Raw genomic sequence first — 14,887 nt, forward strand, 5'->3', positions numbered from 1 at the left:
ACGTGACACTTGTCTTAAGAAAAAGCCTGAAGGAAAGTGCATGTGTGTGTGTGCATAACTACAGAAATACGTAATGAATGCTTTGATGGCAACGTTTGTAAGAAATGTGAATTGGAAGAGAGAGGTGATGGGTGAAGTAAAGTAACAAACTTGTGAAAGGAGGTTTGCTGGAAGCAGATGATGCACAGGACCTGGATAGGAAGAGTGCTTTTGCTTGGGTTTAGGAATGGAGAGGAAATTATTACATTAGAGGGATTCAGGAAGCTGAAATACAACAGTGAAAAACAAATGGGTTTCTTTGGTTTGGTTCTTTATTTTTGCACAGTTTTACAAAGACAAGTAACCAGTATGTATGTAAGCTAGCTAACAACAATTAGAGAGCAAGGTGGCCTGAAGACTTTTAACTCCCTAGGGAAAGACAGATTCTGCTTTCACAACGACATTTAAGACGGTATGGCAGATGCTACCAATGGAAGAAAGTCAGTCCAAGAAGGTGAGTGGACGAACAGGCAGTAGAGTCACAGATCCAGTCCGGAAATTCAGTAAAACCATGAAAAAGCAAAAGGATAGAGAGGGCAGAAAAAGGGAAAAAAGATCTCGAGACTTCATTACAGTATGAAATCAGAAATCAAGAAGTTGGGAAGGAAACTTAAAATGTTCTAAGTTTGTTTCAGTACTGTAAGACAGCAAAAAAAAAAAACAAAAAACTTTTCAGGAAGCAATGAAGTCGCTTCACTGTTCAAAGGTACACATGCCTTCTAACTGGAGCGATTTTCTCCAACGGTGTAATTCAGTAGGAGCTCTCACTCCTTCCTTCCCCCCAAATCAATAAGCAGGGCCTACACAAAACAAAAGCAGGGAAAACCACCTGGAAAGTGGGGGATTTCCTACGCTGCGGGAGACAGCGCCTGCTCCGCTACAGCCCACAGGATGAGTCAGGATGGAAGGGATCCCACAGCGGGTCATCTGGTCCAACCCCCCTGCACAAACAGGATCATCCTAGAGTACATTGCTCAGAGTTGTGTCCAGACAGTTCTTGAGTATCTTCAGTGAGGGAGACTCCACAACCTCTCTGGGCAACCTCTTCCAGTGCGCCGTCACTCGCACAGTAAAGAAGTTCTTCCTCTGTTCAGGTGGAACCTCCTGTGCATCAGTTTCTGCTCGTTGCCTTTAGAGAGCGCTGATGGCAGAGACACGGAGAGCCGCGGAGGACGCGCAGTGCCGTCAATCGCTTCGTTCAAGGCCCTCCCCCCGTCCGCCGCCATCCTCGCCCCCTCCCGCCGCCCGCCGGGCGGTCGCGGCGCAGTTCCCGCGAGAGCCGCGGAATCGCGAGAGCCGCACGGGACGGACGGGGGAGGAGGAGAGGTCAGATCCCGCGAGAGCTGGCGGTTCTCGGGCATGCGGGCGAAGGCGGCGGCGCCGCGCGCGATTGGCGGGCCGCGCTCCCCCTCCCCCGCGCGCCGCCGGCTCCGCGCATGCGCCGCGCGGCGCCGGCCCGTGTCCGTGTTTCCCCGGTGCGGGTGTCACCGCGCGATATCGTCGAACCCGCGTCAGCGCCCCGGGCACCGCCACCGCCACCTGCGGGCCCCGCCGGGCACGATCCGCGGGAGCGGAGCCGCGCAGCGCCCCGGACGCCCTGCCCGGGGGCGGCCCGGCCCAGCCTGACCCCGCTGCCCTGCCGGGGAGCGCCTGAGGGAGGGGGAGGCGGCCCCGCGGCCCGCGCCCGGTGTCCGTGTCCCCGGCCGCGGCCCAGGATGGAGTAAGGAGGAGCCGCCGCCGCCGGGAGACACTTCCGCGTTGCGGGAGAGGCCGCGCCGGCCTGCGGGGTGCTCCCGGTGCCGCTCCGCCGCTGCCGACTCGGGCAGCGCCCCCAGCCCCGGCCCGACTCCGTATGTACTGCCGGGGCCCCATGTGAGGCGGGCGGGCGGTGCGGGAGCGAGCGAGGCCCTGGCGCGGCCGCAGGGGTCGGTCCCGGTGCGGGTCCCCATGGCGCCCTGAGCGCGGCGGCGGCGGGTTCCTGGGCCGCGCCCTCGGCCGTGAGCGAGCTCGATGCCGAGCACCTCGGACGCGGCGGCCGGCGGGAGCGGGGGCAGCCGGGGCTGGGGCAGCGGCGGCAGCGCGGCGGTGGAGGCGGCGGCCGACAAGAAGCGGCTGCACCACCGGAGGCGGAAGCGCTTCGCGACCCAGCCGCAGCCGCCGCCGCCGGCCCCGCACCCGCTGCTGTTCCCGCTGCTGCAGCCGCCGCTCCTGCAGCCCCCGCTGTTGCAGCCACCACTGCCGCCGCAGTCCCTGCTCTTCTTGGCGGCCACCGGCGCCTCCTCCTGCTGCGGGGACGGCGGGGAGCGGAAGCGGCCGCGGGGCAAGCGGCGCTCGGGTTCCCGGCACAAGCGGCGGCGGGGCCGCGGCGGCGGCGGGGGCGGCGGGGGCACCCAGGAGGCGGAGAAGCGGCGCAGTAGCGGCGGGCTGAGCACGCTGGTGGAGGAGTACGACGACGTGAGCTCCCAGTCCGAGGGGCTGCTGGGCGGCGGTGCGGCCGGCGGGGGCAGCGGTGGGGGTAGCCCGGGCTCCTCGTCGGGCGGCGGGACACAGCGGCAGCGGAGCGAGGCGGAGCGGAGCGGCCGGTCCCGTCGGGAGCACCGCGGTAGCAGCGGGCGCTCCAAGGAGCGGCACCGGGAGCACCGCCGGCGCGGCGAGGACAAGGCGCAACAGGAGGGGGCGGCGGCGCTGGGCCGCGGGGCACCCGAGCCCTCTTCGTCGTCCTCCAAGTCCCGCAGCCGCCACAACCACACCGGGAGCCAGGACCGGGAGGGACTCAAGAGCACCGGCGGCAGCGACAGCCGTAGGAAGGGCTCCCTCGCCTCGCCCAGCAGCGGCAGGAAAGAGCGGGACAGCAAAGCACATCGGAGCCGGACTAAAGCGGCCAAGGAGCCGCCGTCGGCTTACAAGGACCCGCCGAAGGCTTACCGGGACGACAAACCTGAGCCCAAGGCGTACCGGCGGCAGCGCTCGTCGCCCAGCCCCGGGCGGGATGACAGCCCCCCGCTGCACCGCTCCTCGCAGAGCCAGCGCGGCCGCAAGTCGCTCAGCCCGGTGAGCGCCCGCTCACCGCTCAGCCCCTACAGCCGCCGCCGCTCCCCCAGCTACAGCCGGCACAGCTCCTACGAGCGCGGCGGGGATGTGTCACCCAGCCCCTACAGCAGCTGGCGCCGGTCGCGGAGCCCCTACAGCCCCGTTATTCGGTGAGTCCGGGCCGGGGTGGGGCGGGAAGGAGGAATGGGGAAGGGGGCTCGGTATGTGGAGGTGGGTAGTCATGGCTCGGGCTGGGATGCAGGGAAGGTCTGAGAGGTGTGCATTCTGCAACAGTCTTGCCCTCTTGCTGCCAGAAAGCTGGGTCGGGGGGAAGGATAGAGGAACAAGTACAAAGATCTTCCTGTCTTGTCTCTTGGGGGTAAACGGAGACGCGGTTGCCTGTGTCTGTAACACTTCTGCGTCTAGTTTCTCTCCGTGGGAGACCACCTAGCTGGAAAAAGGCTTTTAAATGTAAGAAGGGCACGAGAACATTCTCGGATTGGAGTGACTGATGGAAGATGCTTCTTGGAGGACAGGTTTTCTGATGGACCAATTTTGATTTTTAAATCTTTACTTATAGAGTACAGACATTCTCTGGTACATTTTTATGTATCGTATTGCCCCGTAAAATAGGATTCATATTAAATACATTTGGTTTTGGTTTAATTCCCACTAATCTAAAGAGAGAACAAGCTCACAGGTAGTTTGTGTTTACAAGCGTTTCTTGTTCTTTTTAAAGGTCTACAGAAAGACTTAAACTCTCTGTTTTGCTAGGAAAACGAGTCAATGTCAAGATGTGTTAAATTGTCTTTTGTGCTATACACAACCAATGAAAATAAATGTAAGCTCTTTTTCTAGTAAGGTTGTGTACATGAATGTATTGGAGTGTGTTTGCAAATAATTTTTTTTTCAGTTAGGGGGAACTCGGTGTAAAAGTCAGCATTGCATGATTTTGAATTTTATACGGAGAGGAAATGTGAGCTGTATGTTTCTAATCAGATACAAACTGTGTGGTGGAATTAAAGCTCTTCAGAATATTTTAACCTGCATCAAAGTCCACTGAGAATTTAAAGTACTTGCTCAGTATGTGTTTATAACTGAAGATTTTTATTTCCTATATTGGAATCCTACTGTTGCCTCATTGTTTATAGATTTACTTAAATTCATGTCTGGACTTTTAATTTTAAATGCATCAGGCAATTTGTCGTTCTACTGGCAAAAATTTTGTTTACAAGGCATTACCTTACGTACAAGGCAGTTACCACTTGTCTGGGAACTGTTCTCTGGTGTTTCTAATGAGTACTTTGTGTTGGTTTCCATTTGGGGTGTCCTGTAGTGTATCTAGGGAACATGCTGAAGCTGTTCTTGTGTTTCACTGGCTGTTGGTAGGGTCTGCTGTCCTGGGTGCGCTGTTTAAAGAGCGAAGTAACAAAGCTGTGTCCTACTTTGTTCAGAGAGAGGGAGAACAAAGGTGCCTTGGGATAAAAATAGTGATTGTTTTAAGGTGCGGTTGTATGAAACAGGTTTGTATACGAAGTGTTTCAAACAGAAAACAATGTAATTGCTCTGAAAAACAGCATGTTGTTCTGTGAGAGCCTGTTACAAGTGGTTAAGGACAGACTTTCAATATTATTTTAATAATAACATATTAGGAATATTATCTGCATAGCTTGATTTAAATGCTCAAGGAATCAGATTATTTTTTGTAGTTTCTTATATCCTGGAATAAGAAAGCTAATAATGATGAGCAAAATTATGTACATGAGGTTTGCCTTTGGTAATAGCTGTATTAGTCATGTTGACAGCCCAGTTAAGCCTAGGGTTCTGTCTTATGCCCAGACTGATCAAGTTGTAGTAGAGTTTTGTAGGATTGTGTTTCTTTTTTTTCTGTTGGGCCTGTGATTTTGAAGCATGAGAGTTTAAATGTCCTGATTTTTCTGTTGACTCTGGGGTGAGCAAATCTTTGAGCTGCAGATCTGTTTCTAGGAGTTAGCTATGTGACTTCCCACCTTCCTTCCTCCATCCAGTTAAACTGTAATTTGCATCCAGTTTTTAACTGCTTACAGATAAATGACTTGTTGACAAATGCAGACTGTCAGGTTTACAGGAGAGGTATTGGAATGGTTGAGTGAAAATGAGAGATTGCTATATGTAGAGAGAAATGTTGGTCTGTCCCAATGGGGGATTCATTGCAAAAATATAATTTTCACAGAAAACAAAAGAAACCGAAAGTGTGAAGATTAACTCAGTTCATTACGTTTACTAGTTGTGGAGAAAACAAAGCTAGTGGGTGTTTTTTTTTTTACTCCCATACAGCTATTCCACGCTATGTGTACTGCAGTGGCAGTAGGGAAATAAAGATGGAAGCTTTTTATACTGTTGTTTCAACCACTGAAAACTATATCATGATCACTTTTTGCTGGACTCTCTGATACTACAACCGAAACGCTGAACATTTTTGCTGTCTTGTTTAAGATATAGTGGACTTAGACTTGATAGAATATTACAGTTTCATGAAGGCAACAGCTTCTTACAGCACCTGTTGTTTTCATCTGGATGATTTAAAGACTTAATTCTGGGCTTGTATCCAGCTGTAATGATGTCAGGACAGTAAGAACTTTGTAGGTGACCGAGTATTCCAGCCTGCAAGTATTTTTGCTCTTTTCATCCTATGTCTCATATATGTCTTCTCTGATGTCATGTAAATTATTTAGTTACTTTGGGGTGTAGAAAATAAGAAGGAAGTATTTCTAGCACACTTGGAAAGCTCGTGTTTTGAGTGCTGTTTTTTTCATCTGGATGTCTGAGCTGCTTAGGGAGAAACTTGTAGTAAACAGCTGAAAAGTAAAGTCAGCTTTACTCATTTGCAGCAGCAACAGTGCACTTGAGTGAATTGAGGTTTGAATTGTAGCAGTGAACTCTGACTACTGTCTTTAGGTGATGTTGCCTGGATGTGGGTTCTGAAGAAAAGCAAAGACAATGGATGTGTGTTCCACACTTGGTGAATTCTTTTTGAATGGCAAACTAATTGCCTTTTCCATTATAATAGCAGGAAAAAATTGTGGTTTGGACAAACTGAATGTTTGAGCTGTTTTCGCTTGTCTGACAAAACTTCTTTACTTGCTGCTGATGGATTTGTACTACTGTTTTTTCTTGTGGATAGAGTAACACAGATGTTCTAAAGCAGCACATGCATATTTTCAAAATGGAAATTCTTCTAAAAATATGAGGCATTTATTTCTCTAATGATAAGCTGGTTAAAAAAAAAAATTCACAACCAAACCCCATGGTTGACAAAATAAGCAGACACAGTCTCTCGCTTCCTGCAATTTCATCCTAAAGTAGTTTTCAGAGAACTATTTTTTCTAACTTCAGTCAGGTCATATGTTATGTGATCACACATTTAATTCAGTTAGCAGTACAGATGAATAATCACATTTTTCCAAATTTGGATACACCTACCCATCTGCTTAGATAAAAGTAAGTAGGTGGGGCACTACTAGCATAGTACTACTATATGTATAGATGTTTCTTATAGGAAAGATACAGATTTCTTTTTTTTGGTACTATAGAGCCATCTCAGTCTCTCCCGGTAGCTAGTCTGTATAGTGAGGCTCTGCAAAATGTGGATGATTTATATGCAAAACCACAACAAGCATAGGAAGACAGTAAAATAGATATTCAGCTAGTAAATGCCTACTCCATGGAGAAGACATGGTTTCACACACTGATATGAAAATAACTTTGAATCCAGTAATTCTACTACTTTTGAACTTGAAGGAGTAAGAGACAGTTTGACTTTTTTCTCCCCCTTGACTGGCGGGAATAAGATTTTTTTTTTTACTTAAAGCTCTAATTTTGTTTAGCAAAACTGTATTTTGCAGAATTTAAAATGGGACATTGTATGTTTTCACTGTTTGGAGTAGCTAATTTTTCCAGTGAATATTGAAACTCCCACTCTGTTTCTTATTCTGAATTTATTAATATTTGTTTTGTTAATTAACAGTGGCCTTTGCCTTTTGCCCCAGCCACACTGATGTGTTTCTCCTTTTCCTGGTTGGTGCTGCTTCTTTCCTTATTGTGGGAAGGGAACTCATTTGACAAATTTAACTTCAAATGTGTTTAGAACACAGCTTTTGAGTTGACATTTTACTGGTTGATTTTTTTTTTTTTGGTAGGCCAAGTTCTCATTTGAAAATATAGAGTTATAAAGCAGGTTTAAGAAACAAATAAAAGCCAAGCTCAGAGTTTTCTTGTATTCCATTGCTGTATGTATTGGAGACCCTTTTAAAGGTTTACAGTTTGAATCAATAAGGGAAGTTATATAGTCTTCGTGTAGAAAGCAGCTGAGTTAGGTGGTTGGTTACAGGGCTGCCTAGAATGTAACCTTGACCTAGGGGCTAGAGAAAATAAATAAAATTAATTAATAAGGTATCAAATGAAGGAGTACTATTACTGTAATGGCTTAAAGAAATGAATTGTATGTTTGCCAGTTAGTGCAACATGGAAAAGCTATACTCTGGACTAAAATGTTTCGTCAAGGTGGTTTATGTTAGTGAATGATTATAAATGTCTTGGAAGATTTGCAGTGAAGCCAGTTGATTAATTTAGGTCTCCCTTTTCAAATGCAGTATGACCTTGCCATGCAGTGGAAGTTGGCAGTGCTTAGTCAGTAGTCCAGCATTAACTGCTGGTAAGTGAAAGAGCTGGGCCGCAGTGGTTGTTTTAACCTCCTTTAGACTGTTCGGTTTCGTGTTTTCCCCTTCATATTCTCATTAATCCCTTTGTGTTATGCCTTGTCAAAAGGTTACTGACAAAGTTATTTCCCTTATTCAACTTCATGGGCCCTAATGTATTCTGAGTACAATATTGTGTGCATTTAGGTAACAGCCAGTGTTGCTGGCTACCGGCATGTTGGATGTAGCTGGCTACCAGCATGTTGGATTTAGCTTGCTCTTAAAGCAGTTAAGAAGAAAAAAGGTTTTCAAGTTTACAAACATGAGAAGATAACACATGACCTTTCTGATTTCTTAATAAAATGTAACTTTTTTTGGTAATAAAAATCAAAGGAGTATTGGAATGGGACAGAAAGAAGCACGTAAAAAAGCAGCAAGGCAAGAAGCACCTTGTAAGCTGAGTGAAACCTCTATTCCTAGTAATCTGACATGTGTAACTGTTATTTTTCTTTCCTCTGTGCTTGCAAATATCAAGATAGTAAAATACAGCACTCTAACATGCTATTTTGAATTCTTTCATTCTGTACTTGAGAATGTGATTTTAGATCAGTAGACTTTCTTCTTTGTTAAATTCATTAGTAAATTGACTCTTTGGTGATTGATTAGTAAGCCAGTGAAGCCTAGAATGTTGCCTTTAAGGAAGGAGGAACATCGGAACAGTTTTGAATCTCGTAACTTTGACAGTAATAATAGCACTTTGATCTCTTAAATTTTTTTAATTAAGTGACTAAGTATGTTGTATTAAGCAGAGAAAAAATAAATACCTGTTTGTTTTAAGAAAACTAGGGTACTGGGGAAAAAAAAATAAAAAGAAAGAACTGTGATCCCTAAATCATCTTTTTTTTTTTTTCGTTGAGGGGAGAAAAAAAAAGTCATTCTTTTTGTTGTTTGAAAAGTGGAGAAAAGCAGTGCTGAGTTTTGGGTTAAGGGTAACTTCCATCCTAGTGCTTTCTTCCTTTATCACTTTCTTTAAATCTGCCTCTTCTTATACATGTTTTGTAGATAATGTCTTAAACTTTTTTTTCTGTTTTCATTTTATAGCTACACATAATATTATGTAGTTTCTTCCATTTCCCTTTGCAGCTGATCTAGCTGTTGTCTGTAGGGAAGAAAAAAAAGCAGCCTTAGAACTTCGTTAGTCCTAGTGATACTTAGGGTCTCTAGGCAAATTGTTTTTTTTTTCTTTTTCTCTCTCCATATATAAAAACATATTGAAATCTGCATATGGTTCAGAAGAGGTTTTATGAATGTCAAGAGGCCTGGCAGTTCTCTCTGTAGGGATCTAGACCTTTGTGAAGTGAATTCAAGATGCTCATAGGAGACTGGCAATGGCTGTGTGTGGCAAAAGTAAGTGAGGCGGAACTTCTGGGTGCAAATAGGGAGAAGCATCGAAGGAAACTTACCTGAAACAGTGGCTTCTTAGTATAGTCTGTCCCCATGTGTGTTACTGACAGATGCTGGTGCTTTTGTTTAAGAGAGTGGGAAGTGACCTTTAGGTTTAGTGCACTTCTTGATCTCTCCGTACTCGGGGAAGAGAAGTTTCAGTTGCATTGTTAGATTTATTCGCTGTTTGCAGCACAATTGTAGCCACTGTTCTTTTGTTCCATTTTACTGTGTTAAAAACAAGCTGCTGACTAAATATGAAATAGTTGTTGATGAATGTCAGATAATGCATTTTATATGTATGTGTATGCACACACACACACATTTAACAGCAACCTGCTAGAAGATTTGGAGAGGACTGTGTATTTCAGATGTCTCTACTGGTGTTTTTTCAGGGTCCCAGTAAGTGGTCTTGTTAAATGGCAGACACTGGCTGTTGTGTGAGCCGATTTCTGTGCTGTTAAGACTGCATCTTTTAAGTCACATGAATCTTAGCTCTGAACAGAGCGAACTATCTGGTTTTATTATGTATAAGGCAATATTTCTCCACTCTAAGTGCTGTATAAGCATGTAAACATATCCATATTTTTGGATTTATGCCATTTTAATAGATGGAAACTTGTACATAAGTTGTCTGGCCTGGGAGGTTCTACTGGGACTTTTGAACTGCATAGATGAAAGTGAGAGTTGAATGTTTGAAAGATCATTAGGCTTCTGAAAACAGTGGATTTTATCATTGTGACTTGAATAACTAGCACTTTGACAAATCTACTTTTTACTTAAGATTCAGCATTTGTCTATTTAGTTAATGTTTTCACTGTAACTGTCTTGGGTTTAGCCCAGTGGGTTAGGTACAACAAGAGATTCTTTCTAAGGTGTTTGGGATGCCACAGGAAGTTTCAGTTTATTATGAGCACAGACATGAACTATGTAATATAACAATTATTTTTTCCTGATGGAACCAGTGAAAAATTTTTGGGAAAATTCAACCAGTGCAGAGATTATAATCAGTCAACATATTTGATAACTAGGCTGCTATCATTTTGATATGCTTTTAAGGGCTGTAATAACTATTGGGACTGAAACTTAAATATTTGTATGCATGTGTATTTGCTGTCTTCCATATTTGCTGTCTCTATACATGAAAAAGTATGCAGTTGTCATTTGGGGTGTGAAACCCAGGATGCAGAATGGTTAGTATGTGTGGGTTTTTTTCTGAGCTTGCATAAATCCACGTTCATGTCCCAGACTTTCTTGACTATTGGTAAAATACAGACATGAATCCACTGTCAATTCTTGGCTTCCTTACATGTTTGTTTTTGAAGAAAGTATAAAATTTTAAGTTATTTTTTGGCCTAGCTTTCTAAAACTGTCTCTTCCTCACCAAGTTATGGTAGCTGATCAGGTGATCAAATCACTTTTCACTAATTTGAACAGATTTTTTCATTTTATCCTTAGTAATGAACTAAATGAACCTGTTTTATTTTGTACCAAAGTTGAACAGAAATGGGGCCTCTGGTGGTCTAGTGGTTAGGGTGCAGCACTCTCACCGCTGCGACCCAGGTTTGATTCCCAGCCCCCCGGGCAGATGGAGCTCGCTTAGCCCTGTAAGGCAATCCATCTAAGAGAAGGTCACTCTAAACAAACCTACGTCCTGAGACCCTCACTGCCACTGTCCAAGCTTGCTCGGCCCCGGCAGATGAACCTCAGGATTAAAGGGTGGGCTCAGTTCAGCGCACGCTGTGTCTCACCTAAAAAATCCACTGCGCAGGCTCGAAGGGTTAATGACCTTTCCCAAATCTTCGCTCGCGAAGACTGGCCATTATTATATGAACAGAAATAGTCTTAGAATCAGGCATAGTGTCTCACCAACTGCATTGTTTTAAACTGCTACATCTCTTTTCAAGTGCGTGTGGAAATACGTCCATGTTTCTATTTGTTACATTGATTACTTTCTTAATATTAGACACTGATCAAAACATACAAGAAACCCAAAATTATACTTATAAAGGAAACAGATTTTGACACCTTTAGGGCATGTTTTAAATTTGGTACAGGTTGCAATGCAGTCCTTGGGATAGAGGTTATGTTCCACTGGTAATTGGAGCAAGTGTCAGTTTAAATAGCTGATTTATGAACAAGATATGCAAGCAAATGTTTTCCAAGACAGGTCAGTGACATCCTTGCAAATGATGCACCATTTATAAGAAGTCAGTTTAGGGGATTATTAGCTTGTGCTTGATGCTGGAGAAATATAATTATACTGATTCTACAGTGGGTACAGATCTGTAGCTGTAACACTTCTTGAGACTAATTCCCCTCTGAAAGTCAGACAACAGTGTGAGGAGAGAACTCACACATTTGAAGTGCATGTATTTTATGCATTGTATCAGCCCTCCCTTTTTCTTCCTGCTACCCCATCTTAACTCTGTATAAAGAAACTTTGTACCTTTTTACTTTTACTCCTCTTTGGTCAAGCCTCTGAAAATTTTCTGTGGTATTTAGTACTTAATTTTCAAAATAATAATGAAAAAAATACCTTTGGCAAAATGGTTCATAAAGGAGCAGGAGTTTTCAAGGGAATTTTTCTGATCAATATTATGATTTTATTTGGTGTATGTTAGACGTGGACATAAATACTTCTTTACTGAAGTGAACCAAACGTTAAATTTTTGTTGAAAAGATTATTATTTTGTTATTACTATTACTATCTGTCTTTGTTACCCTGCTGTGCCAGAAAATCCTATAAAAGCTACTTCCTGGCATAGAATTGAACTGTGCTAGTTTCCAAGAGTTGTCTTCATCCGCGATTTGATTTTTTTTTTTCCTTTCAAGAGTCTCTAGCAATTTGGATCAATTTCAGTTTTACCTACAGAATTTTGAAGTTTGTGCTTAGTGCATACACATTGTTTTCAGTCACTTCTTGATTGATCTCAGTGACTTTTTATGAAGACTGTTAAGAGTTCCTGCGTTATAAAAAGAAAAGAGTGTAAATTTGGAAATTAGTAAATATTGCACACGAAATAGAATTATTATTGCACTAACTTAAATATTTGTTCAGTTGAAGCATTGAGATGTAACTTCATGTTTTGATAATTAGAACTGAATTAATTTGTCACTAAAATTAAATTGTATATGGGGTGGATAGTCCTAATCATAAAGATTGTAGTTGGCTTCCTCTTTGTTTGTTTATTGGGGTTTCTTTGTTTGTTGGTTTGGTCTGGGTTTTTTGTTTATTTTTGTTTTGGCAACCTCCATACAGTGGTGCTATCTTTTGAACTCTGAAATTTATCTGTCTCCAGGAAGTCTCATTTTTGCTATTGCTTGATACTTTTTCCTTTGTCCAGCTGATGAATACTGTTTTTTTTAATCCTGATTATACTTTTTTCTCCCCTACAATTGATTAGCAAAACAGATCTCCATCAAACTTTAATCAAGAAAACACTTGTAAATCTGATTAATATCCTTGCTATCCTTGGTATGGTAAAATGGATTAAACCCCCTACATTTAATTTCATTTATTTCATAATATTTCTGTATAGTAGCAGTGGATTAGGCTACTTTACTTGTTTCATGCCTTTCACCTCAATTAGTTTTTTTCCCTTTACATTTAAATGAAGAACTGACTCAAAACTACTACTAGGCAAATTAAGATATTTTGAAATTTTGAACGAAAAAGTCATTCATATTAAATGGTATTTTTGGACATTAAAAGTTTACTTTTCTAACTATTAAGATTGCCCCCCACACACCTGCCCTCATTCTAGGTTGTTTTCTTGATATGATTTTGTAGATGGTTTAAATATTTTTTCTTTCTGTTAGCTTCTGCTTTCAGATGCTGTTATAACATAAGCTCATTTGTGGATTATGTTTGCTTATCAGTAGGTGTAACAAGTATTAGGTACTTGTGGTTTTTGGGGGGGCTTCTGTTTGCTTTTTTTTTTAAAGTGTACAATTAGATTTCAAAAAAGGAAAGCTAAGATTTATTGCTGTCTTTTAGTTAGTTATATTGTAGCCCTTAGTATTCAATTTTTTTCAATTGACTTATTTTAATTATATTTATGAAAGTGAAAATTAAGAAGTTCCTACAATTACTGGTTCAGTGTTGTGTTTACATTTCTCTTTCTGTTGTAAAATTAATTTAATTTGGTTGAACTCTGATTATGTAGTCAACTGAATTTTCCTCAAATACTGCAAATACTAAAGGTGTTTGTAAAAGTTGCTTAGGATGAGATTTTCTTAAAAGAGAAAAATATGTCAAAGTAGTGAGGAAAAAAGAACATTCCTTATATAGGTATTCTTGTATTTCACAGTTCTGTAACAGGAGAAACTACATCTAAGAAAGTTGTAATATTTTCTAACAACCTGTTTAGATGTAAAATTTTCATTGATTAACCATAGATTTTTATTTTTTTAATGCATGGTCTTTCCTGTTTAGTAGACTTCCATTTATTCGACAGCATGGTGATAATAGTTGGTTTAAAAAATGTAGTTTGTCAAAAAAGCAGATATGCTGGGAAAGTAGCTAGACTTAATTTTAACTTGATAAGTTTTTACTTTTTTGAAACAGGAGATCAGCAAAATCTCGAAGCAGAAGTCCATATTCATCAAGGCACTCGAGGTCTCGTAGCAGACACAGATTGTCCAGATCCAGAAGTCGTCATTCAAGTATTTCTCCTAGTACATTGACTCTGAAGAGTAGCCTGGCTGCTGAGCTGAACAAAAACAAAAAAGCAAGAGCTGCTGAGGCAGCCAAAGCCAGTGCCAAAGCTTCCAATACTTCAACACCTACTAAGGGAAGCACTGACACTGCTGTAAGTGCACCTCAAGTGAACAACGTAAAGGATCTGAAGAAGATCAAAACTGAGCATACACCTTCTCCTACCAGCAGTGCGAGTCTGAAAAACGACAAGGCAAAAGCAAAGGTCTCACTTCCTGAAACAAAAGGGGAAAATAATTTAATTGCAGACAAAGTTACTAAACAGAAGCCTGCAGCAGTAAAAGAGAATAAATTAACTGTTGTAAAACAGCCACTGGTCACTGTAAGAGAGAAAAGCAAGCAGAGTGCACCAAGTGTAGTAGCCAAGGAAAAGGATCGAATCGTTGCACTACCAACCTCCACGCTGCCACCCTTGCCTTTGCCTCCCACACTGCCTGAAGACAAAGAAACTGATAGGTGAGTTGTGACAGAGATTTGCTTTTGGGGTTATCTGTTCCTTTTTATTATTGTTATTATTATCTGTTCTTTTATTGTTGGTGATATTGTTGTTATTATTGCCTTCGCAAAATAAATACAAACCTATTTGCTAGATCAGGCTGACGCATTATGTACTTTGTTTCTGCTCTTCAGTTGTTTAACTGTGTTTAAAGGTGTGGTTATTAGTTAGGAATTTGATCTTAAAAATAACTTAATCACAGAGTCACAGAATATGCTAAGTAAAGGGATCCACAAGGATCATTGAGTCCAACTCCTGGCCCTGCACAGGACCATCTCCAAGAGTCACACCATGTGCCTGAGAGTATCATCCAAACACTTCTTAAACTCTGTCAGGCTTGATGCTGTGACCACTTCTCTGGGGAGCCTGTTACAGTACCCAATCACTCTCTGGGTGAAGAACCTGTTTCTAATATCCAACCTAAACCTCCCCTGACACAACTTCAGGCCATTCCCTTTGGTCCTGTCACTGGTGACCACAGAG

The 14,887-nt window shown here is 42.9% G+C and overlaps 1 protein-coding gene across 6 annotated transcripts in view; it reads left to right on the forward strand.

Moving 5' to 3' along the window:
- The first annotated feature begins 2,049 nt into the window (after positions 1-2,049).
- Positions 2,050-14,887, forward strand: part of CDK13 (cyclin dependent kinase 13) — a 44,702-nt gene continuing 31,864 nt past the window's right edge. For all 6 annotated transcript variants that reach the window (XM_017821800.1, XM_017821826.1, XM_017821830.1 and 3 more), the window contains exons 1-2: positions 2,050-3,239; positions 13,759-14,364. In XM_017821800.1, the coding sequence (XP_017677289.1) occupies positions 2,050-3,239; positions 13,759-14,364 (1,796 nt within the window). The remainder of the gene's footprint in view (positions 3,240-13,758; positions 14,365-14,887) is intronic.

The sequence above is a fragment of the Lepidothrix coronata genome, unplaced genomic scaffold, assembly GCF_001604755.1.
Source record: "Lepidothrix coronata isolate B3197 unplaced genomic scaffold, Lepidothrix_coronata-1.0 Scaffold3, whole genome shotgun sequence".
Classification (NCBI taxonomy): Eukaryota; Metazoa; Chordata; class Aves; order Passeriformes; family Pipridae; genus Lepidothrix; species Lepidothrix coronata.